The sequence below is a fragment of the Rutilus rutilus genome, assembly GCF_951802725.1.
Source record: "Rutilus rutilus genome assembly, chromosome: 16".
Taxonomy (NCBI): domain Eukaryota; kingdom Metazoa; phylum Chordata; class Actinopteri; order Cypriniformes; family Leuciscidae; genus Rutilus; species Rutilus rutilus.
Window position 1 is genome coordinate 22146477 of NC_140224.1, and position 25678 is coordinate 22172154.

The 25678-nt window shown below is 40.3% G+C and overlaps 1 protein-coding gene across 1 annotated transcript in view; it reads right to left on the bottom strand.

Annotated features, from left to right (window-relative positions):
• Window positions 1-10036: 10036 nt before the first annotated feature.
• thrab (thyroid hormone receptor alpha b) overlaps window positions 10037-25678 on the bottom strand; it is a 153478-nt gene continuing 137836 nt past the window's right edge. Inside the window, exons 4-10 of the mRNA XM_084434711.1 lie at window positions 23362-23423; window positions 21341-21441; window positions 20288-20435; window positions 19358-19563; window positions 16349-16495; window positions 14111-14369; window positions 10037-13118 (exon numbers count right to left, since the gene is read on the bottom strand). Of these exons, the coding sequence (XP_084290837.1) occupies window positions 12868-13118; window positions 14111-14369; window positions 16349-16495; window positions 19358-19563; window positions 20288-20435; window positions 21341-21441; window positions 23362-23423 (1174 nt within the window). The 3' untranslated portion in view covers window positions 10037-12867. The remainder of the gene's footprint in view (window positions 13119-14110; window positions 14370-16348; window positions 16496-19357; window positions 19564-20287; window positions 20436-21340; window positions 21442-23361; window positions 23424-25678) is intronic.

The following is a 25678-nucleotide window of genomic DNA, read 5'->3' on the forward strand; positions in this document are numbered from 1 at the left end:
GACCAATCGCCGCTGCCCGAAGCTAACAGAGAGCACGTGTCCTCATCCCCCGACGCGGCTTTGAAATCGACTTCCTCTGATGAAGCGGCGGCAGACTGCGGGCGCTGAGCATCAGGAAGTGATACAGGCGAGGCCGGCGAAGCGAGCGGGCGCTCCGGCGAGCTCGGTCGGGCTGTAGAGGGCTCCGGAATCCGCTGGGAGCGGCGCTTTTTACGGCGCGGCAACGCGGCGGGGAGTGCAGGCTCGGAGAAAAGTGCCAGGCGAGTCCGCAGAGTCGCCAAAGGCATAAGCTCGCAGTGAGGGCAGCCGCCGTCAGCGAGTGCGAGCGCTGCATGATCTTCACCCAGGCAGGAGACACAGATGACATGACGGTCTCCCTCGCTGAGTGGGGCTCGGCACGAGCCGCAGGAAGGCATCTTTAAAAAGACGCGAGCTCTTTTACGAGTGTGTGTCGCAGGGCGAACACACACACACACAGAGAAACAGAAAAGGATATGAGCGCCGGAAAGCGCAGCAGGTACGGCAGTGGAAGGCGGCGAAGGCCAGCGACTTCAGATGGCTCGTCCCGCTGATGTGCTTGCACTCAGACGACGCTTGCTTCCTATCCGAGATCCAGCGATGTGAGAGGTTCGCTGAAGAGGTGAAAAATCAAGTGAGTCAGCCTTTTCGAGCTACCTTTATAGGGCGAGGCCACGCCCGCGTCGGCGGGAAGTGGCCTCATTGGTCTGATGTTGCATCAGCCTGCGCTCGATAGGCTTATGCATTTGCTAGTACAACAGCCAATGAGCAAACGAGCCGTCTTGCCTATGGCTGCATACTGTGGCAAATGCGTTTTACAAATATTAAAATTAAGGATAATTTTTTGCTTCAATATTCGTGAAAAGAGACTTTTCCCGCAGCGTCTTAGCTAAGACGCAGTACGAGAGAACTCTCGTAAGAGAACACTTGTTACAACTAACAGTAAACTAATATATACACACCGTATGCCTTTTCGGGGGGTGCTTAATAAACTGGTAAACTTTATATCTGTAAAATGACTCCTATGAACTGTAATAAAATGCGCGCTCTCCCTTTCCATTACTGCCGTGACTAGTATCGTTTCGGAGACTGCAAGCTGGATCACGAACAGTTGGTACAGATCCTTCCTCAAGTAACATCTATTTAATGAAACCTGTATTTTGTATTGTCCCTTTGTATTGACCCTCGTTCACAAAGCAGTCTGGTCTAAAATGATTCGCACAGACATAAACGAATTTAGGTATATGGTGGCGCATTCCCTATATAAATAAAACGAATCCACTGTGTCTTCAGCGGCTCTGATGTCGGGAGTACATGGCGACTGTTATGTTCACTCTTACATCCAACAACAAAACACACAGTTGCTTACCAGACATTCTTGTCGCTACAGCTGCTCTGGCCTGGAGAAAATGGCGGACAGTGTACAACTCACTCAAGACGGGTCTGTGCTAATACGGCAGAGTCCGCCAGCGTAACTTTGTAAAGAATCTGCAAACGGCTTGTTCTTAGACATTGCTTATGATTTATGGGGATTAAAAAAGGAGTGTGTGGGTTTTTATCATTATAGGGTGGTTGTGTACACACACTGCCAAACTACATGTATGTAAAAAGTGAATTTTGCATAATAGGTCCCTTTTAAGAACCATTCGGTTTAAGTTAAGAGAACCTGAGATTGAGAAAGAAAGATTTCGCCAAGCTGATACACAACATCAAAGCTAAAAAGTACAGACAGTGTTGGGAAAACACTAAATGAGAAACATATTTCAAGACTCTTCTTACAGTACAAACGAGTCAGGACAAAAAGAAAGCTTTATCATGTAGAAAAGTGCACTCAATTCAAGTACGAGCAAAGAAAGAAAGCACAAAGAGTGCCCAACAAAACAAAACTTGTTTGTAAAACTGAATAAGCTAGACACACTGACTCACACAACAATGTATTTGATTGTTAATCTGACATCAGTCAGTGCAGTTCATAATTCCACTCTCATAGTGATCTGTCATTACTATCCTTCTATACAGTGAGTTGTCAAGCCTGTTGAACAGAGAGCATACAATGAAAGAAGTGAGCAGACTTTAAACGAGTATGTAAAAATCGGCATCCGCAGAGACTCGCTATGGCTACTGGCTCTCTGACAACCCCAGTCACAAGCCATAACATTTGCCAAGCCTTTGTGCTGAGGACAAATAATCAGAATTCCCCTTCAACCAAGGGCAGTTACACTCCCTTCGGTCTTGGCACGCAGTGGACATCACGTCCTCGGAGGGATGATCTGTCATGAAGTGCTTTAGGAGTGTTCCAGCTTTTGCTGAGTGATATTAAAATAACCAATAAGTCAGACTAAATTCTTGTAAATCGAAAGCCCTGCACCTGCGACCTTGGACCAACTCCAGTACGGCCAGAACAGGAAATACAGGAGCTACTGTATAGGATAATAGCAAGAACAGACCAGGGAGTCCGGGATGTAAATTGAGTCACATATTTATTACATAAATATATAGTAAAATAGACCAGCGACAATTACCATAAAAATATCTTCCTTTAAAATCCTGACCATAAACAAAGAGTTTGAAAATCACACATTGACATTGACAAACACGCTGATTGTCTGGACCTGTCGAAAACAGCCCACCACACGAAAACCTGACATCACACCACCCAAAAATCTAGGACTGACAGGTGCAGGGGGAAGGTGGGGTGGTGAATGGGTGGTCGGTGTGAGAGGAGATCACAGTAGAGGTTTTGTGTGTATTTGTGTTGAGATATTCTGAGTTACACATGTCCATTTGGCCCAGAACTTGCATAAGCTTTCCTGCACCTCCATGCTAGGTGGGAATGAATCATAAAGACTTCCTGAACCTGGTCCAATGAGCTGAAGGTTGAAACATGCTGTGCTAAGACTCTCAGAACTTTCTCCGCTGAAATCTGTATTGAGCGCTACTTCACATTTGATAAATTTCCTGTACTCCCTTACGTCTTTAGCTGCATGATAACCCCAATAACTGCTCAAGCGATGTGACTAGATTCCTCAAGGCCCTGTACAATTACAAGAAAGTGTTGCCCGATAACGCTGCATAGGTTAAACAGACTCCCAGCTCTCTCAGCCAATCATCTGCTACATGGCCTCTGATTGGTCAGGACGCATGAGCGACCGAGGACTCTATTGTTGTGATGTTTCCCAGTTGAGTTTTTGATCACAGTGAAGCTAGGAAATTCGCGAGTCCTAGAATTATTCGCAATAGCCTTGCTGAAGTTACTTTTCCCCCCAAAATCGTTATTTGTCCAGAACCACAAACGCACCATTTGCACAATGTTTCTGTTAACAGTAAACAGTACAATACAAAAGATCTGCATAAACACAGATTTAAATTTGGATTCATTTTTGCAGAAATGACACCTGGTTTGTAGCTTACCAGCAGGCCCACACATAATTATTTATTAAATAATTTGGCTGTTTCCCCCCCCACAGAATTAGCATAGAAAATGAGCAAATTCCATCTGGGCCTACATATAAGGTACATCATTCAAGAGCAGCTGAACATATGGAAACTGTGGCATGTGGCCAGTGGACCACTGAGACGGAAAACTAGCAAAAGCAATACAAACATGACAGCAATAACAGACATGCACATGTATGTTAGAGCCCAAAGGGAGTGTTAGTTGGAATAGAGAAAAAGAAAAGACATGGACCCTTTTGTTTGCACCTGGATCACAAACTAATTTAGCAGAATGTCCAAATGTCCAGGAACTGTACTGGAAATATCACAGCAGAGAGCCTTTTATCAGTAAATCTCATTTATGTGTGCATATTTGAAAATATCCAGTGTGCAAGGAGGGTTATGTCCTGTAAGAACCAGCAGTGGAGAACCTCCACTGAAGTTCATGAAGTTCAGGAGGAAATGGGGAGGGTCGACTAAAGCACCCTTTGAGGCCTTATAAGCAAACCTGATCAAGCCCGCACTCAAACCACTCAATTTAAAATCTTGCATAAGCATACACATATCCGTTTTATTGCATAATCATTCTTGTGAGGTCATTAAAACGAACTTCCTTATGTTTGACAAGATACATTCCTTGCTGTCATGCAGAACTTATTTAACTATCTCCAAGAAATGACTCAACAAACCATGTTCTCAAAGCAAATAAACACCCAAACTGCAAAACTCCAGTGCAAAATGTACTTAGAAAGACATTTGGTTTTATGGGTAAAGATATCTGAGAAATCCAAGAAGCATATCACTTCAGCCTTCCCTAACCACTTGAAACAATACGCTGGGCCCTGGGGAAAGGTCTGATTGCAGGTCTGATCTGTGTGCACTCAATAAATGGCCATTTTGACACTTGATATTGTCTCTGGAGCCCTCAAGTGAGCTAAATTCACCGCCAAAAGGTTCTCGGAGGCAAATAAAGAAACAAATAAAAAATAAAATCTTGTATAACTCTGTATGTTTTTTGAGTCAGGCCTCAAAAGGTGCAAAAAGGCAGGAGAACAGAAAGGCAGAGCAGCAAAGCATGAAGCCTCATAATCAAACAACAAGCCTTAAAAATGTATGAGATTTTGTCTACACCAATCAATACCTACGCTAGCTTATGGCAAAGTCAAGTTATAGTCGACTTCGGGAGAGACTATTTAGAGAAAAAGAATAGGATAGCAGTAATGGGGATGGATAGGACGTTTGCAGAAATGTGATCCAATTTTGACCACACTGTACGCAAAACTTAACACGTCAGAATTTCGTTTTCTGCATGGGGCCAATCAAACTTCACTGCGGTGCTTCTGAAAGCAGCTTGTTAATAAAAGATATTATAAATGGCTAACAATTTCCTTCAATGCTGCTGCTGATTGACTTATTTCAGCTTTGCATTGTTAAAGCTTATAACAAGGACAGGGAGAACTGAGAGCTCATTCAGACTGATTGCAGTAGTTGCTGCCTGGGCCGCTGAATGTGGAGAGACTTACTCATAAAAGTTTATAATGGAATAGTCCTCAAGTTGACAGGAAAGTGTTAGTGGTTACGTACTCACAAGGTCCGAAATTATATAACATAATATTCTTTTAAAAGCTCATTCATTGCTTGATTGCGGTTTTTGATTTTTTTTTTTCTGTATACTATTTACATCTTTAGAAAAGACTAATCACACAGACTACTAGACCGCCTACTTGTAGCCAGGGAATTCTTAGTAATGTTGCAATATTATTTTAACAGCACCATCCAGTCCAATAGTGACTAAAGCGAAGTTGTCCTATAAAGCATTCAGTTCTGTCATGAACTAGAGTGGTTTATGTCTCATCAGGCACATCCTGTAAGAGAAGCTGAATGAAATGAACATGTGGAAGCTTTGGCAGCTGGTCAGTGGAGAGCTGAGAGGAAACAGAACTAACATGACAGCAAAACAGATGTGTGTGTAGGTCTGTTAATGTCGATTGAACTGCGAGAAAGTGAACCCTTCTGTATAAGACCTCAGCTGTTGGACACATTTTATTTTATGTAAGCCTACACGTCTTGAAAGAAAACCTGAGCATGACTGAACCAAAAGCACCTATTGTGAAACCTGACAAGCTTTGCATAAGAATCCCGAGATACCTTTCTTTGCATAATATTAGCATCACAGATGTTTTGGAGTGATTGGCTAAATACATTTGTGTGCAACTGTGCAAACATTCCTTTCTGTGTCTGCATATAGTTTTCTCTAATGGCTTGACAGAATCTTCTCTGTACACAATACCAGCAGCCTATTTAATCTGACTAAACAGAAAATGTTCAAACTAAACTGTCATACTCTGAGGCAAAAGGAAACTTGGATGACAGCACTATACCATTTTAGCCTTGAAAAACTACTTGAAACAACCAAAACCCAGAGAAAGATCTGAATGAAATAACTCCATGGGAACTTGTTCATAATTGCCACGATGAAATGTACCAGGCACATTTTATAATGTTCTATAAACAGTTTTTTAAACTGCCAATATATCTCTCCAAATACATTAGAATAAATTTCCAGTTAGAGTATAATTACATCCTCCCACTCTATCAGTATGCCAAAAATACCCAAACGTGTGCAATAAAATAAAAAAATCAGAAAAACGAATGAATCGGTTGTACATATGTAAGCAAGATCATTAGTGATTCTATTTAAAGATGGACCTAAAAACAAATTATTGACCTCATTTCCCCGTTTGCAATTCTCCACCTGACACCATATGCTTAGCGCGAACCGAAGTTCCTCAAAGAAATATTAGTTGTAAATATTTGCTTCTATACCGGATCAAAAGAGCCTTAAAGCGTGTCCAAGGGATCAGCCAGCAATTCTAGCCACATGGTCACTACAAAAAGCAAAGACACACACACACACACAAACACTCACCCTCCTCAGCAGACACATATTCACAGCACAAAAGCATGCACACAGAAAACACACAATGCATAAGTTCAATCCAACATTGCAGTGTCAGGAGCAAAAAAATGATGGTTATTATGTCATTAAACAATTATTTTCCACGTAGGCTTTCATGCATGTGATGAGAAATGTTTTCCCCCGAAAGTGCTGTGATGTTTCACTCCATTAATGTATTGTGTACCTGTAATTTGCTTACATACTTTAAAGGTGCACTTTTATGATTATAAAAACACTTATATATTGAATGTGAGTCACCTCACAGTCTGCCATATTGAGATCACATGACCAGCTACAGTAAATGCTAACCCACCGGTTATCATTCTTAAATACTAGCATGATTTCATCCAAATCACTACACTGTAAAAAACATATGATCAATGAGTTTTGTCAAACTTTTTTTTATGTTATACAAGATTCAACTCATTTTTAAAGTAACAGTTACAGTTTAATGTAATTTAAGTTGAAATGACTTAAGTTGATTGTACTTAAAAATTTAAGGCAGAAACTTTTCTTTTTTTTACAGTGTAGGTGTCAGTGTGAATCCAAAAGGACATTAGCGCTACAGAAATAATAATAAAAAAATGACTCCGTGCACCTTTAAGTCAGACAGGGTTGACTGGGTCTGGTTCCACTGCATGCTTGTGTATCAAAACTCTGGTTTGCAGAAATATGAAGGCTCACTGCTTTTTTTTTATAGATAAGCAGACATGTATTCTCACCAGGTTTTCATGACCACCTTTTAAGCAGCCCCAAGATAGAGTGCAGGAGAAATGTGTGTGTATGTGGCAGAGATGAACAATAAAGAGAAGACCACAGGACAAGAACACAGAAAGCACACCTTCAACTCAGAGAGCAAAGAATGATGAGCTAACAAAAGGCATGGCTGGAATTTTTCAACATTTATTTAAAAAAAAAAAAAAGTTTGTTATATTCCTTTTTTTTGTGTCTTTTTTTTATTTCATTGATACCTGAGAGAATCCTTCAATAGCTTTCCTTTCCAGTCTCATTTAAAACAGCTGTGGTGTGGACATCATCCCCGCTCTCTGCTCACACTCTCATGGCTGGGTGCATTTCGGAAATAAGCACTTGAACAAACATATGGTCAAAATCTAATCAAATCAAGATACTCACATTCAACTTCAAAAGAAACACAGCAAAACTGAGGGCTTTGACATCACAGTGCTGAGGGCGACCAAACAAACTAAAATATTCAAAATATAGTGTGCTTTTGATGGAGTTTCGCATAAAGCTGAAGTGTGTGATTTCTGCGCCACTACTAGTTTTCTAGACTGCAGGTTTCCAAAACACTCCCCTCTTCTGCTATTGGCTGTGTAAAACGTATAGCCCCGCCTCAAACTCACACTATTGGTTGAGCTGTTGCCAGGCTGGTGAAATGTTTTGATAGACCCTCAGAGACAGTGGATGCGTCCCAATTCAAAGGCTACATCCTTCGAAGGCCGATTGCGTCACCACAGTGCGACAAAGGCTGTCCCAATTCAAAGGCTCCTTTAAATGCGGCCTTGAAATGCATCCTTTGTTTCGCAGGCAATGAAGAATACAACAGATGGATCCTTTGCTGCCGTGATCACGTACCCCAGAATTCATTGCACGCTGGAGACAACAGGATTTTTAAAAGAGAAATTGCTGGATTACACTTTTTTAAGTATTGGGTTCTACTTACTCAAATAATCGAATGTATCTACTGATACAAATGTAAAAAAAAATAAAAATAGATATAATATAATATATATTCAAATGTTGACATAGCTAGATATAAGATGTGTTTTTTTTATATAGTTTATCCTCTTTATTATGTACATAAATGGACCATGGTGAACATATTTAGACAGGTTTTGAACCCTATTTAGTTTTTAGGCAGTTGAATATAACTTTTCAAAAAGTCCAGTAACATTACTGCCGCTCCTCAACGGCATCTGTCACAGTTGCTAGGCGACAAGAACAGTCCTCTGTTCAATTAAACAACGCTCAGCGGCCTTAGAAGAATGCAGCCTTTGAATTGGAACAGCCAGTGTTTATTCTTTTCGGTGAAATCAGCCGACAAAAATGCATACTTAGTTATTTCTGTGTTAAGTATTTCATATAAATGATATCAAATAACCAAAAAATTACACTTCAGCTTTAAGACAGTCAGCTAAAGTGTGAATAAAATCTGAACGTATGAAATGGCGTTTTGCTTTCTAACAGGTAGTACCAATCCACCGAACCATGAGAGCATTTGACGCAAACACATACATAGAAACACAAATGCAGTCTCTCGACAGCGGATGACATCATCGGAGATCAGCGGAAAGTTGAACTAGCGCCCTCATATGTTGGTGAGGTTTGACAAAGCAGGTCTCAGGCAGCAGTTATGGTCTTCCTAGACAAACCGAATGAGGCTCATGCTGTTGCGGTGGGTGGGAGTGTTTAGAAAGAGACATGTTCTCTAATCAGGGCTCACTGACACAGCCATCATGCCATCAGAGGGTTAAGCATTGCATAGACATTCTTACTTGTGGACGGTTTTCGTCTTTCTCTGAAGATAACACAAAATTTGGTTTAAAAAAAGGGGCGAAAATAAAACTACACCACCATCACCACCACCACCAAAGTGAAACAAAACCAGTATCTACTATTCTCCTCTGAGGAATCTGATTGGCAGTGGCGCGGTCAGTTAAGTGCTTCTAGGTACCAGACCATACCCATCTAACGTCTCTACCAGAAATCTGACCTAGCGAACGTACGTCTAGCTATCCTGTCAGAAAGAGCGGTTTGAGTGCGGGGCAGAGGGTTGCGGAGGCACAGGGTTAGATTGTTAATTTTATGGGGCACTTCTTCTTCATACTTGTATTGAACATGCACATTTGCGAGTGCACAAAAGCACACATACAGATGTGTGAAGCATTTACAAAGCTATGCAAGCAGTTTTCCTTTACAAACACGGTTGGATCAGCCGGTGTTCTGGCCTCGACATCCAGTATGTGGCGGTTGCATATGGTTAACACATAGTGATTTAATCTTTCAATATCTTTTTGTTTTGTATTTACATCCTTGGTTATGGCCAAAAAACTTGTAAAAGTACAAAAAAGAAAAATGAAACAAAACAAAACACAAGTATTGCACCTTGAAGGGCGGGCAATATACGCTCAGTAAGCTGTATGTGTAACATCATTTTGACAGCACTGTCCACTCTTGCTGGTGACCTGAAGTGAGGTTCTAGTTCCCGGGCTCGGTTCCAGCCCAGTCCTGTCAGCTACATTCAATACCATGAAGCATTCTCTGTTGTCGCAGATGCACACGTCTCCCTTTCCAGCCTTTCAGCCACACCGCATCCCATCCCATTCACTCCCATTCCGGCCCGTCGCATCAGCGCAGGCGACGCCAATGCATGCAACTGGTGCAAATCTGAAACAGATGGGCTTTCGAGGCCGAAGGAGGGGGCCATGTGCTTCCGCGATCACATGAACGCTCAAGCGCACATACACTCCATCGTACAGTTCAACACGTGCACTGGACGCACTTTGACACAAGTGCCACGAAGATAAGCTCTCCTCCCAAGTTCATTTAAACTTTGTGTTTGTGTGAGGTATGAGTAGATTGTGTTTCAGTTTTTTTTTTTTTCTCAGTTTCTGTTGCATTTCTCATGTTTTTTTTTTCTAAGTCTTCTTTCATAAAAAAACAAAACAAAATATAAAAAGAAAATATTCCTGTTTCTTGTTGTAAATTCCTCTTGATAAAAAGACGAAGGACAGATACACAGACAAACAGAGCAGTCGACTTATCATTACAAACTATAGTGAGGTGAAAAAAAGAGGTGAAATTCTCTAGTTTACACTGCACGCATGGTCAAAAAGTGACTAGGGCTGTTGTTTTTCTCTCTTACGTAAAGCAGTTAAGAATCGAAAACAACACACACATTTCAGTTCAAAAACAAAAAGAAAGAAACGAACAGCTCAAGCTCCGAGATATGAACTCTTTGTTCTGGAGTCATCTTTTTATTTGTTTTCTGGGTTTGTAATTATTTTCTTATATCTTTTTTTTTCTACCTTTCTCAAATAAAATTAGAAGGTAAAGCAGCATCAAACCCCTGCGCTCACTCAACCAACCAATCGGAAACTGCTGCGGCATCACTCGTATTCCAAGAATTCCATTCCGGCCCTTTACGGAATGCTGACAGTTCCTCTCGTTCTGATTGGCTGCCTTCCTTCGCAACCTCCTTAAAGAGTGACTCCTCATTCTGGCTCTTTCTTTCTGCTGCTCCCCGTTCACATTCATTCGGTGCTGCCATTCTTTGCATGACTTTGGCCGCTCCTTTGTCTCACAAAGGAAAGGCCTGTTTCTGTTGGGTGTTTGTCTCATGCCACTTCTGGCTTTGAGAATGCGGGGACAATGGTCTGTTCGTGAATGTGTAAGTGCTCCGTCAATCGTTACTGAGAAAGAACGAGACCGGGACATTGCTAGACTTAATACTGACTCTGAAGGTGTGCTTAGGAGCACATGGAGGTGTGGCCTCTGTTTGACAGAGAGGTTGAGGGCGTGTCCTCGGAAAACATGCAACTGAGCTGGAGGAGCGGGAGGGCTGGACCCATCATGCCTTAGTGCAAAAACGTAAAAGGTGTCAGGGGTTGAATCGTCTCTGAAGATTTGGCTCTTTCAAAGCTAAGTGCTCTCATTCAACTGCTAGCTTCGCCGCATCCCCTGCCCCACGCTGAAGAAACCAGCTGACCCCTCGCTCCATTTTGCAAATTACTGCTTGGTATTGAAAAGGAAACAGCGATAGACCCATTTGGTTGAAGCCTGGCCACCTCGGGTCCTTCATCTGTAGTTCTTTCCATGGCTCCTCTTCGTAGTCATCGGTGTGTACGGTTTAGTTCGCCGACTGCTGAAAACTAGCTTCCGTTGTGACGGAAATCAAAGTGACACTTGGTCCCAACATGAAAAAAAAAAAAAGAAGCCCATTCAGATTTTTTTTTTTAACGAGGCTACGATGAGGAATGGCAGGCCCTCCTGTCTACAGTGGTATTTCAACATAACTGAGAAGAAACTGTTTATTTCCTGGCTGTCAGTGTGTGAGAGTACGAGTGTGTGTAGGTGTGTGTAAGTGTGTGTGTGGCTGAGGGTAGCTGCCCTGTGTCCAGAGGTGAGGTAGAAACCTGTCAGCACAGAGGCAGTCATGGAGCCACAGCCAGCCGAAGGTGTGCCCACATTTGAGGTAAAATTAAAACAACACAAGGAAAAAACATCGACAACAGCCAGTCCGCCATGGGCCGTCAGGAGTGTGCGCGAGTGTTCGCACAGACCGGGCAACAGTAGCATCTGAGCGGAACACATATGGGTTGGACTGAACTCTCAAAGCCCTGCATGGGAGTCCAGAACTACAGCACTGCAGTGCATACAGTAAAATGAGGCATTCGAGTTTTGAGGTGTGTATTTTAGTACGTTTGTGTGTGTATGTGTGCTGGGTCTGGGAGTATGGTAATACTGTCTCCCTCCCGACACCTGTAAAACACAAATCAGCGTGGATCGGAGGTGTAGGGGTGCCTGGATTTCCATCTCTGTGTGACTTTCATGGGACAAAGAGAGGCAAAAGGAGCCCACAAATAAGCCCAGAAAATGGCAAGAACAAAAAAAGTCAGTTCTTGAAAAGTCAGTGAGAGGCACCCCTGAATGAGCACTCAAATGGCGACAGAGAACGGCCCGTGTCCTACAGAGAAGGGAGGGGGCATATTCTCAAAGGTCCCAAATCATTTTGAGTAGCTTTATTTAAATATAGCACCTGATTTGGTTTAAAAATGTCCTCCCGCTCCATACACAGGCTCAATATCGAAGAGAATCATGAGGTCTATAAGAGCAGCTCCATATTAGCCCAGAGCTTGGCGCAGCTACGGCGTGTGAACATAAGATACCGGTGGTTAATCTCACAAAAATGCTGAGATTTCGATGACTGAAATCAACTGACCACTTCACGACCTGGTGGAGGAATCTACATGCCAGCTGCCATCCAGTCTTAGCAGAGGGCACCTCCAGTGGTGGCGTGACAGTTGTGCAGTCTCTACGTGTACAGATGCATACAAGCTCATTGAAGAATTTGAGTCGCATAGGTACTGCATCTCATAACACACTTATAAGAGTGTGTGTTTGTGTGTGTTTGTGTGTATAGATATATATTCTGTCTAAGGTGTTGATAAACCAGTATAAGACATCATGCTGAGACAGAAGGGCCACGCATGGGGAGTTTAGGAGATGAGGGAGGGCTGAGTTTTCTGCCGAAAAGCCAAAAATACCCAAAAAGTTGTTGAATTAACCCCCTCCCCATATGAAAGCCTTTCTGAAGATGACCCCTGCCAATGCAGCTGCTGCTGGTGAGTTTGGTGCATGGAGGGGGGTGAGACGGGGAGAGAAACACGGGTTATGAAACGTTCCTGATTCTCATGCCGCGGCTCGCCGGGACGTCACACGTCCTGATCCTCGAAGACCTCCAGGAAAAGTGGGGGGAAGAGTTCAGTGGGGCATTCCACCTTCATGTGCAGGAAGCGGCTGGCGTGGCAGGCTCCGATCATGCGCAGGTCCGTCACCTTCATCAGCAGCTTGGGCCAGAAATGAGGAATGTTGTGCTTGCGATAGTTGATGTAGTGTTCGAACGCTAGGAGGTACATCTCCTGGCACTTCTCGATCTTCTCCACACACGTCAGGCCTGTTCGATCTGAAGAGACGCAAAGACAATACTCAGTATATGACCAATTTAGCATTGTATCAAAATATTTTATTTAAAAAAAACCATCTAGTTAGGTTTCATATACTTTTGAATAGTTCTACCACTACAATATTTACCAAATACTATGTTCCAAAACCTAAAACTTTTAAAACTATGTTTTCGGTAACGGAAATTAAGCATAAATAAATAAAAACATCTAAATATTAGGTATAAGAAACTTATAAAAAAAAAGAAAAAAAGGAAAAAAAAGAAAGAAAGAGAACTAAGGCACTAAAATAAATAATAAATAACAAAACAAAAAGCTAATTCAAAAATATTAATAAAATATTATAACAGTATACAAATAGTACTAAAATAACACTGCTTACTAGTCAATGTTCTTAGGCATCAAATTATTTTAAGTATCTTAAAATTAGCAACACTAAATTTTTATGAGGGAATATTACAATAATCCCATGAAGTACTGTGATTGACAAAAAAATATAAAAAATGATTGATATTTATTGGTTAGAATAAAATTACTATACTATTTTATATATATATATATATATATATATATATATATATATATATGACTGATGAATATTGATTTTGCTAAATATATTTGAAAATTATTTTACATTTATTGCAAAATAAAATGAAAGGCTGACACCAAATTGTAAAAAAAAGTTTTTCTATGGAGAAAATGAATGAGGTTTTTACTTCCAGAACCCGCCTGTTACAGGTTTGATGAATTCTCTTGAACATGCTTTATCTAAAGGAGAACTGTTAGGGCTCGATCCTTAGCTTTGATCCCCGAGTTCTATTTCGAGTTTCGAGCATGTTCCCATAGAAGACAGCAAGGTAGCTCACTAGCTTCAGAAACAGAGACTAACATTGATCACAAATCCGATTTGGCTGATCCAGTTTTGAGATTTCTCTCAAAAAGAATAATTTTGTTATATGAGCAGGATTACAGTAATGAAGGTGTCCTCTCTCACCTGAGCTCATGAGCAGGACGGCCTGCAGCAGGGCCACCTCTGTGTCATCCAGGGTGAACTGAGCCAGACTCTTGCCCAAGTCAAAGATGGCGTCAGACACAACGCCCAGCCCTCCATTCTTAAGCTGCTCTCGTTTGACAGCCATCTCCCCGCTCAGGGTCAAGGTCTCGCTTTCTGGGTCGTATCGAACTGCAGCTCGTAGGGACATAATCTCCATACAGCAGCCCTTCAGCAGGATGATCTGATCCTCACAAGGCAGCTACAGAAATTAGAAATCACATGATAATACATAATTACATAACATTGGCATTGTCCAGAGACCTTGAAAAACACTTATTGAATGAATTTTCATAAATATTGGAATTATGTCTGTAAATTGATTTAAAAATGAAATATTGAATTTATTTTCAGTTCACATGAATTTAGATTTTTTTAAGGGGGGAAAACCCCCAAAATATATGTCAATAGGTTTCAGTATGATTCAAATTAAATTTATTTTATTTTATTTAACACTTATTTCATATATTTTATTGAGCTAAATAATAATAAATATTGTGTGTGTATAATCTTGAGATTGAGCTTTTTCAGTTTTTTTCTTTTCTTACTTATTGTATTCGCACAGCACAGAATGAAGTAGTTATAAATATCAAATAGATTTTTATTATTATTATTATTATAGTGTTAAACAGATTTACTTAAATGCATACATTAATGTGTTAACTTTGACAGCCCTTTGACAACTCGCATCTCTCACCCTTAACCAACAAATGATCGATAAAAAAATTAGACACTAGAGATCAGCTTTCTGCAGAAAAAGCAGCCAATTATAATTCCTTTGTTGCACACCCTACCGAAGTAAGTGAAAGATTATAATAACTGAATCGGCTACTGACACGATGCTTTCCGAGTGGACCACAGACAAGCATAGTAAGCTTTGTCTTCGGTTGTGCGCCTAAATGGTCAAATACAGGTTCTTCACAAGTAACATTTACACTGATATATAAAACATTTCACATCCTTTACAAAAGCAACAAGGTTGTGGGTCAGTGTTATTTTACAGTCCGTCTAGGTGTGTATTGTCTGGAAGATATTGTCTCAAAGTCTGGAAAATACAGGAGGCATAACGCTCAAAGTAGAAAATAGACTGAGAGAGGTAGTGGATGACAGGAAATTTATTGTGTAGACAATAATAAATATTCTGCCATAAGGGTGCTGTGTAGTCTACTATGCAAGAATGTTCACACTTGCGGTTAAAGGAGAGATGGTGAATGTTAAATATGGAGAGAATGCTACATAGCTATGATGACTGATGTAATGTGGCAATATCACACACACACACACACACACACACACACAACTGTACAATTCATCCTAACATGATAGATAGCAAATACATAAAAAATCCACCAATACTGACACATTCCCGATATATATGTTATTGTTTTATCAGCTGAATAATTTGGCAACAGTTACAAATAACCAGAGATGACCAAAGCCGATCTCAACGGTCAGTATCGGGGCTGATTAAGCATTTTTTTAACTGATTGGTAACGGCTATCTTAAGCTCAATCCCTTATTTTACGTCAGCTGTCGCACAGGTGTCGTGCAGTAGGTGGCGGTATGTACCTTCAAATGGATGGGCCAACCGCCATTAAAAGGACAAGAAGTTAAAAAGTGCATGCCTGACGCGTGAGAGGTGTGTTCTAGCGCATCACACACGCGTTCCAGCTTTCGTGTTTAGCATGTTTGATGCGCACTTTTGTAACGAATGACTCGAAAGTAATTAATTTACTGTTTATTTTTTTATTTTCTGAGACATAACGGATTGCTATGGGTCGTGTCTGAAAGACTGGCATTCTGACACCGTGAGCTTCATGCTTTCTAACCTTATATCCACTTTTTATTGTGCATATAAAATTCACTGAATAACTTTAGTAACTTTAATAAAAAGGCTTTTATTTTTAAAAGGCTATGCTTATTTCGTTTGTATCTTTTTTCTATTGTATTTTTCCTATTGTTTGTCATTCTCACTAAGATCAACTATTGATTGTTGATAGTGAAACTGCTCTGAAAGAACAGATTAAGGGGTTGGGTGTCATTATTTTATTTTATTTTATGACACAGGGGTCACCTTAAAAGTTTTGCTTAGGGCTCCCAGAAGTCTAGGACCGGCACTGACAAAAAGACTTCAAACAGTTGTAAAATAAAAATAAAAACAAGACCCAACAGCACTCTCACCTCTGAAAACATGGGCAGTTTTTTGGCAAAGTCAACAACACGTGTGATGGCTGGGGTGATGATCTTGGTAAACTCGCTGAAGGCCTCCAAATCCACTTTGTCACCATCTGATGTGGGAACCACCGGAGACTGTCCGATGTCCTCCGGCTGCAGACACAGACAGATTCACAGAGGGTTAACTTTTTCCATTGAACAATACATGAATGAATATACAGATAGACAGTATGAGATGCATGTGCAGGCTCCGGCTTTGCAGTTATGTAGCCTGATAGCCTTGGAAAACCACAGCGTTTAGTATCCTCAGGGTGGATTAGAGGTCAGCCATGTAAAAACTCTGGACAAACAGCCAAGTAGCCCTGGCATCTGGATCAACATTCTATGTACGCAGTGAGAGGTGTGTTACATGAGTCAGAATAGAGGTAATTATAAGTACTCAAGAGACAAAGCTGCAATTACAGCATTACATGTTGGCAGTTGTAGATATATTTTTTTAATGCGAGACACGGCTATGATTCATGGACTGCATTCAATACCACTGACATGTAAGAATAACAAGTGAATAGATTTTCAGGAATGAAATAAGTGAGAGAAAGCAAAAAAGGGGTTAAAAATGGAAGTTATCAAATCAAACAATATATAATTGTAATTGTATAATATAATAGGTTAGAAATATATATATATATATATATATTTATTTATTTCGAAAGCAATATAATACTTTTACTCGCACGGTTGCATTCAATTCATCAAAAGTGACAGTAAAGATATTCATAGTGTAAAAAATATATATATATTCATCAAAAATAATAATAATTCAAGGGAAAAAATTGTATCATGGTTTCCACAAAAGTATTAAGTAGCACAACTGTTCTCAACAACATTGATGATGATAATAATAATAATAATAAATGCTTGTTAAGCCCCAAATCAGCATATTAGAATGAATTCTAAAAGATTATGTGAAACTGAAGACTGGAATTATAATGCTGAAAACTCAGCTTTGCACAGGAATAAATTACATTTAAAAAATAATAAAATAGAAAAGAGTTCGTATAATTACTGTTTTACTGTATTTCTGATCAAATAAATGCAGCCTTGCAAATATATAGAAAGACCTAATTAATATTCATGCCATTTTGTGATGCCCATAAAAACTTGAACACAAAAATGTAAAAACATGTCCGTGTGGTGGACGTGGCCCCTTGCGGCACAACAGAGACAGTCCTAAAGACCTCAAACTGTGCAATCACATTGATTTCTTTGTTTCTGATAAAGCAAACAGACCGAAATAAACAAAGACACTGAAATCAAGACAAGACTGCAGAAAAAAAAGCGCAGTGCTGGCCTACACACAAACACTATTTTGTTTCATTGTGAGGTTGTGAGAGCAAACAAGGCTCAGGACACTACAGCTGTGACAGACAAGCTGTTTGAATAATTACTCGTATTAATATTACCGTTTATTAGCGCTAAAGCTGTTAGGAAGCCTTCATGTGACATACAGATCAGAAACTACAGCACAGACCACACAGAAAGGTCTAGAAAGTAAATAAATGCAAAAGAATCTGTTCAGTGATTCAGAATGTGCCTCTTAGGAACTTCTGCTGCCGCTTAAGATTTATGTGTTTGTGTTTACGCTGTCTCCGATGGACGGGACTGTTTTAACTGTGCCGCACTGGTGTATTTGTTTAAGTTTTAACAAGCATGAGCCAAAGTTTGTGTATGTCTCTTCTTCCGGGAGGTGGGGGCAGCGCAGGCCCTGGATATGTCCCAAACGCTTGTAAGACCCCAGTGTAAACTATCCCCTCTGCTGGTCCACCCTGGCCTTCTCACTGCTGAGAACTTGGCACTGCGCTTTCTCACTACAGAGATCTTAAGACAGCCCAGTTGGACTACCGACAGGACGGAGTGAGTGTTCCCATGGAGAAAGAGAGTGCAGTTTATCGGGGTCATTCGGGGTCTCGGCCTTGCACTGTTATTGGAGGCATTTCTTGGTAGTAAAGGTTATCCAGGCTGAATTCTTTATGAGCCGTTTTACAGGAGTTCTCAGCCGGCCCGGGGAAGTGGTTTCTCTGTCCCCTGTGGATGATCGTAACAGGGTCTAGTACAAGCCGAATGTTTAGATTGGTGTGCGTCAGGGCTTTGATAGCGCTCTTAACAGCTGGGTGTTCGGTGGGCTGAGAAAACCTACTTTGGTTCTATGATGGAGAGTCTCCAAATCACTCCTTCTCCTAGTAAGACATGTTAAGATACCATGTTTAAGCGAGCCTATTTTAAAGAATGTTTGAAGAACTGTTTTTGTCCAAACAATTAAAGTCAATGGCGTCCAAAACATTGTTATGGACACAAAAAACAGAGAGAGAAAAAAGTCATAAAGCTTTGGAATGACATGAGCTGAGTAAAGGACTCTCTTTTCATTCTCTTTAAGATCGACTTGTCTTTCAGGACAGATAACCCACTAGATGTTTGGTAGGCAGCCCATTACACTTTGAGAAATATTATGTGTCTCTCTCCTAAACTCTTCCTTTCCATTTTCTCTTCCTATATCCTGCCACCTTTCACAGTAGGTAGTATATTGTCTGAGAGAATGAGCGATAAATACCATCTAAACTCTTTCCTTCCTCTTTCCTTCCTTCTTCATAAACGGAGACGCTTTTACAAAGGCCCTTCGTGGTTACATTCCAGTTATACCTGCGCTCGCTGTCGCCTGGTCACAACTGATATTTGCAGACTGGTATTGTCACTCATTAAATTGATTAGCAAGCAGTGTAAACAAATGCAAATCTGCACTGACAGATAAGGACAAATAAGAGATGATTTGGTCAAAGGTTTAATAGACACAGGCGAATCGTCGTCATTTAGGAATGAGATCGTGTGGGTGTGTTTGAATTGAGATTGCGGTCTTTTAACGATTAATGGTGCAGCTCTAATATTAGTTACAGTTTAAGTTAACAATAACAACCCTGTTATACAAACAAAACTGACCTGACACACAAGGAGCTTGCTTACCAGGAACTTGCGTTTCTGTTTCCAGTGAGAGCCCTGTGCATTTGTGTGGCGGTGAGCTTCCGTCACCATGCGGATCAGTTCCCACTCTGAGCTGGTGGGTTCTGGCCGATTCTGTAGGGTCTTGACCATCTCCTCCTTCTTCCGCTTCTCACGGTTCTCCTCAATCAAGCGTCGTTTCGCAACCCGTTTGGAGTCGTCCAGAACCACTACACCAAAGAGAAAAATTGGTTAATTCTCCCACTCTCATGATGCATAAAACACTGTGCAATTAAGTTATGGTCCTCTAAATTTGTTTGGTCGAGTTGCTTTTCCAGTAAATCTTTCATTTTAAGGATGTTCAGTCACTTTTCCTGGAAAACAAAAGTAATGATTTTGCAGTGCAGAATGGCGGTGACAGAACGAGTAAGAGCATCAGGGAGGGATCAAAGTAGAAACAAGAAACATCCATAAAACATTATAGAGTAGAAAGAGAGAGGGAGTGACAGAGGAAGAAGAAGAAATGTGGTCTGGGCTGAACATGTGCTGTACATATGTGAGATGTATAGACATACGTAAGGGGAACCCCCCAGACTGAGCATTTCAGTTTGCATAGGATTAATGTACCTTCGCTGTCAGCATGCATATGTGTATGGAAGGAGTAGGGCTCCTAGATCCAATACAGTGTGGTCCAAATGTCTGATGCAGAAGTTCAAATGCTTCTGTTTTGAATTATTTTTCATTACAAATTCTATTAACTTAGAACAACTAAGAGATAGAAGAAAACTGCTGAGCATCAGTGAAAAGACTGTGTTCAGTGAGTGTTTGAAATCATAGTGATCCTGATGCAAAGCCATGTACAGACTCGTGTTTTTTATTTTATTTGTCTGTGTGTATCTTTTGCATGTTCGATGATTTTGTATGTTATTTGCATGAGTGTGTGAGGTCACTCACGATCCATGGCCATGCCCACGGCGATGCATTTCTTGAAGCGGCACAGCTGGCACTGGTTGCGGGTGATTTTGTCGATAATGCAGCAGCCATCGTATTTACAGGAGTAAGAGGGGTGGAGGTTCTTCTGGATGGTGCGCCTGAAGAATCCCTGGGAGTGAGTTGGATAAAGAGATTATTCAGAGGCAGGGAGTCAGACATTTGTGCGTTATCTGTCACATATGGAGCAGGTGGATACAAAGAGGCTTTTTGTTTCGTTTTGCTGAAAACAATATCTAAATATCCTTTTGAGAAACAAAAATGTGTATGAGAATAAAACATGTTTTCATAGAATATATGAATTTAATTGAAAAAATGAAAGAGAACATATGTATCTTGTTTTAAGAAGCCTAATGGTTGCGTAGGTGAATGCTTAAAATAAGCAAACAAAAACTATTTGCCAATCTTAACGATATCTTCTGCAATGTTGTCTTGTTTTCTGTAGGGTTGCCAAAAAGCAAAAATTTCTGTAGTCAATACAAATGAGTCTTAATACCAAATTTTATACAACAGAAAAAACGAATAAGCTCTTGAACACATTCCCTTATTTAGGGAAACCCTAACAAAAACCAAAAATAAATAAATAAATATAAAATTAAATAACTGCACAGAGCACGTGCAAGTTGCTGACATCCCTAATTTGATAGATGTTTAGCTAATGTCTTTTTTTGCAGTAAGGGGATATACAAGCTCTAAGAGCTCTTCAAATCAGACTGTTTAGACAGGAGTCACAAAGACTTGCACAGCACAGTTGTCACTCACTATTCTCTCCCTTCACATACAGAGAGACAGTAGTGGATAAGATGGTTGACAGGGTTTTTTTTAGGCTAGACAGGTTTGATAGTGATAGGAGTCTAAGTTTCACAAATGACAACAGGGTGTATTGTTGAAAAGATGGGACCAGCTCCACACCATGACTCTACGTGAAGTGACAGTCTAGTCTGTATAAATATATGTGGGGCTGAGGTGTCTGTTAACAGATGTCACTGTGCACAAGTGTTCGCAGAGAAGTCCTACCTTACAGCCCTCACAGGTGATGCAGCGGTAGTGGTAGCCTGTAGCTTTGTCTCCACACACCACGCATGGCTCATCCTTCTCCAGATAGCTGGGGATGTACCCTGCCATACAAAATAAAGAAATACATATATAAAAACAACTCTTAACTGCTAACTGATAGCAACTACCAACAAACAAGTACAAACACCAGCACATCAACACCACAAAGCCCATACTGAGAAACCAGAAGTCAGAAACATTTATCTCAATATATATATACACATACATACATTATACATACATACATAAATAGGTTATGACATGTTTGTATATTGCTTTAACTCATCAAAATAAGCTATTTTTGCCCTTTTGTATAAGTCATACAAGAAGCAACTAATTTTTAAGTCGATTTAAAGTAATTTAAGTTGAAACGACTTAAACATTCAAGGTGATTGTACTTAATTTAAGTAAGCAACTTTTTTTTACAGTGTAGTAATCTTAGTCCAACTAATGGTGTTAGTTTGGGGGTGGGAACTGGAAACTGTTAGGAAAATATTTCAAATTCAGATTTCGTTTGTAGCTGCGTTACTGCAGAAATGACACACTTCAGCCTTATCTGAGTATCTATTTAAGGCCTAGTCTAGTTAACATGATTGATGAAAGGCCTGAAGAGCCCTGAGTGTCACTTGACAGCAATAAAGATCCGCCAGTGTTTCTGGCAGGAAAACCAATCTCTTGCCTTATGCTTAGTCAACTGCCAGAGCCTCTCAGCAAATTTGTGAAGGCTTTCATGAATATGAAACAGGTTATTATTTGAGAAACATGCTATAGCTTACAGTAAAGGGGAAAAGTCAACTGGCCACTATTTCACGAAATACAAAGCTGAAAAATATACACTACCATTCAAAAGTTTGGGGTTGTTAAGATTTCTCTTTTGCTCACCAAGGCAGCATTTATTTGATCTAAAATACAGTAAAAAAGAACTGCTTTCTACTTTTGCTTTAGAAATCATTCCAAAATGCTGATTTGGTGTTGAAGTATCATTTCTTATTATTATCAATTTTGAAAACAGCTGTGTTGCGTAATATTTTTGTAGAAACCGTGATACTTTTTTCAGGATTCTTTGGGATTTTGATCAATTAAAAGCATCTTTGCTGAATAAAAGTATTGATAAAAAACAACTGACACCAAACTTCTGAACAGGAGTGTATAAACAGCTGAAAGAAGATGCAAAATAATAATAAAAATAACTATTATCACATGTATTATCAACACATTTTTCCAGGTTTTTACAAAGCTGAAGAGCTTTTTTCCCCAGATACACCATTCTTAAAACTAAAATAGGTGAACAGAGAACTTCTTTCATTTACATTTACAAACATCACCAGCAGGTGGTGCAAAGATGGGAGTAAATAAAAATGCAGACTCATGTAAAATATATGGCATATTTATTGGGATACGTTTTTTTTTTTAGACTTCTTTTTTAAAAATGTATTCTTTGCACAAAATAAAACACCAGAAAATTTTGGAATTGTAAATATGATCACACTGCCCTAGCGTCTTTCTTCCTAAGCACACGTGACAGCACCAGCATTAGAAAGCTACAAGGTTAGAGATTGAAGAGGATGTTGGGATAAATCTGGCTTGCTTTATTTGGCTACTGTGGGCATGAGGTGAATAGGGCAGGACCAACTTTATTGAACCTCCTTAACTGAACAGCTACTCCATACACAAACCAATACAAAGCCAATCCTTACACAGCCCATTAGCCTGGGATAAGGATTGCTTTAACATGAGTTATAATGTCCTGAAGGAGTATCACCAGAACATCACATAACAACAAGCCTATTGAGCTGAACTGATGCTGGAGTTGATGCAAGGAGGATCACGGGGCAACTGAAAACCCCTCTCTCCCTCAGGGTTTCTTGAGTGTTTTCTCAGAAATGTGGAGTCAGTGATGTATTCTGGAAGGAATGAGGAGGGGAAAAGATACTGCTGCAGCTCTAGGCAAGAGCATCAGTGTCTTATGTGAGACATCTTACCAGACATGCTCTTCACCGAACACTGGCTGTTCTTTCTCTTCCTTTTCGGGCCATCGAGCCACCTGGAAAAAAGAGAGAGAGAGAGAGGGTTGGTATTAGTACATGCCACAAAGTTGGCATATGGGAAGTCTTTGCTCTGATTTGATGGATGCAATTCCCTGTGGTACCACTTTATATTTTTAACTAGCACACTTTCAGCTCCAAGTGCTCCAACAACATGACAACCCTGTCATTTTGATTTGAGAGTGTGGATCAAAATAAAAGAAGACTGCAGATACAGGCAACCGTCAGAGCTATGGTGCACGTGTTCCTGACGACTATATGACGAGACCAAGCACACTCCCCTTCTCTCTTCCCAGAAATTTTCCTTTATGTGTAATTTAAACATATCTACTAAAAATGATAAAAGCCCAAAACACAAAATAATAATAAAAACAATACAGTAATGTAGCATACAACAACAAAGCAACCAGAAGCTGACGATTCACAATAAAATATATTTTTTAAATGTTCTTATATAAAGAGTTTTTTTTCCCTGCTACAGTATCCACGGCCCAAACTCTCGCTATAGGTTGAGCTGGAAAGAGATTGGCTGCTTGTATGAAGGATCTATACTCCCAGACTCCTTCTGATGTTACATCAGCCATGCAGTAAGTCCATATCTGACCTATTGACCATGTCTGGCCAAAGGGTCCTTAAAAGGTTTTATATTATATAAACTTATAGAATCCTTCTGATGTTAAATCAGACAGACAGTAGTCCATGTTTGACCCACTGAACACATTTCTGGCCAATTAGTCCTTTAACAGTAACTTAGTACATACTCATTGACTGCTTCTGATGTTATATCAGGCATACAGTAGTCCATATGAATTACTAAACATATTTCAGGCTAAAGAGGACTCGACCTTGAACTTTCTATACATATTGACTCCTTTTGATGTTAAATCAGCCATACAGAAGTCCATATTTGACCTACTGAATATATTTCTGGCCAAAGAGTCCCCAATATTGAACTTCCTATACATTCTCATTGAGTTCTGGTGAGAGTCCTCGATCATGAACTTTCTATAAATTCTCAATGACTCCTTCGTATGTTACATCAGCCAAGCAGTAGGCCATATCTGACTTATTGAACATATTTTTGGCCAAAGTGTCCTCTAACATTAACTTTCTATACATTGACTGATACATTTGTCTGAAGTTTAAAATCATTGGTTACCCATAAGCCAATCACATAACGTTTGGTTATGGCGTGTGTTATGCGCATGCTCAGCCGCATCTAACTTACACTGTAAACGCATGTATGATGCAAAAACTAAACCATCGAGCGAAATACCGGAGTGAACATGGCTGTGAACGACTTTTGCAGATTATGTGAAGTAAATCTACGCATCCACGGTACAATCAGCGTCTACGTCACGGCTCTCAGCCCGTCCTCTGTTCGTTGATTGGTCGGCCGTCTGAAGGCCGGTGGAAAACTGAAAGATAGGCTGCTATCTCAGACTGAGTACAGGAGCAAAATGAAATTAGCGGAAGTAGGAAGTCTGACGTAGTCAGGCTAATTGGCTTCCATAGTAGGGAAACAAAATACTATGAAAGTCAATGGCTACCGTCAACTGTCTAGTTACCAACATTCTTTAAAATGTCTTCCTATGTGTTCAACAGAACAAAGAAACTTATAAAAGTTTGGAACAACTTGAGGGCGAATAAGTGATGACAGAATTTTCATTTTTGAGTGAACTATACCTTTTATTTAAAAAAAATAACAATCTTACAATACTACCAATAATGAAACAAAACAAAACAAAACAAAAACTAAAACTAAAATTAAAACTAAAACTAAACGAGACCAGTTTTGCCACACCAACAAGAACATCAGGTGATCCAGCAGTAGGAACACCCATTACGACTAAAGAGGCATGTACACTGACAGCACTTAAATGACTGAACGTCATTAATTATCAATGAGAGCTGGCGATTTCCAGAGTCATGAGAGACTGAGACAGTCGCTGATGTAACAAAACAGAGCAGGGCAAATGAGCAGTGACGCAATGCGGCGACTACCAATGAGACTGCAGACAGTGATCTGCATGATACAGCTGGACATCATGGCTTAACAATAGCCGCTCCGCGACCTCCAGCGACATATAAGTGTAAACACCACAGTTTCCCGGTACATCGAGTCTGTCTATGATTAAAGGGATGGAGTGGCTCAGCTCTACGCTGGGAGAAAGAGAGCAGTTATGTAACCAAGTGCCCAAATAATGCAGGCAAATCTGTTAGAATTCGGTGCTAGTCTCTCAACACCCTTTCA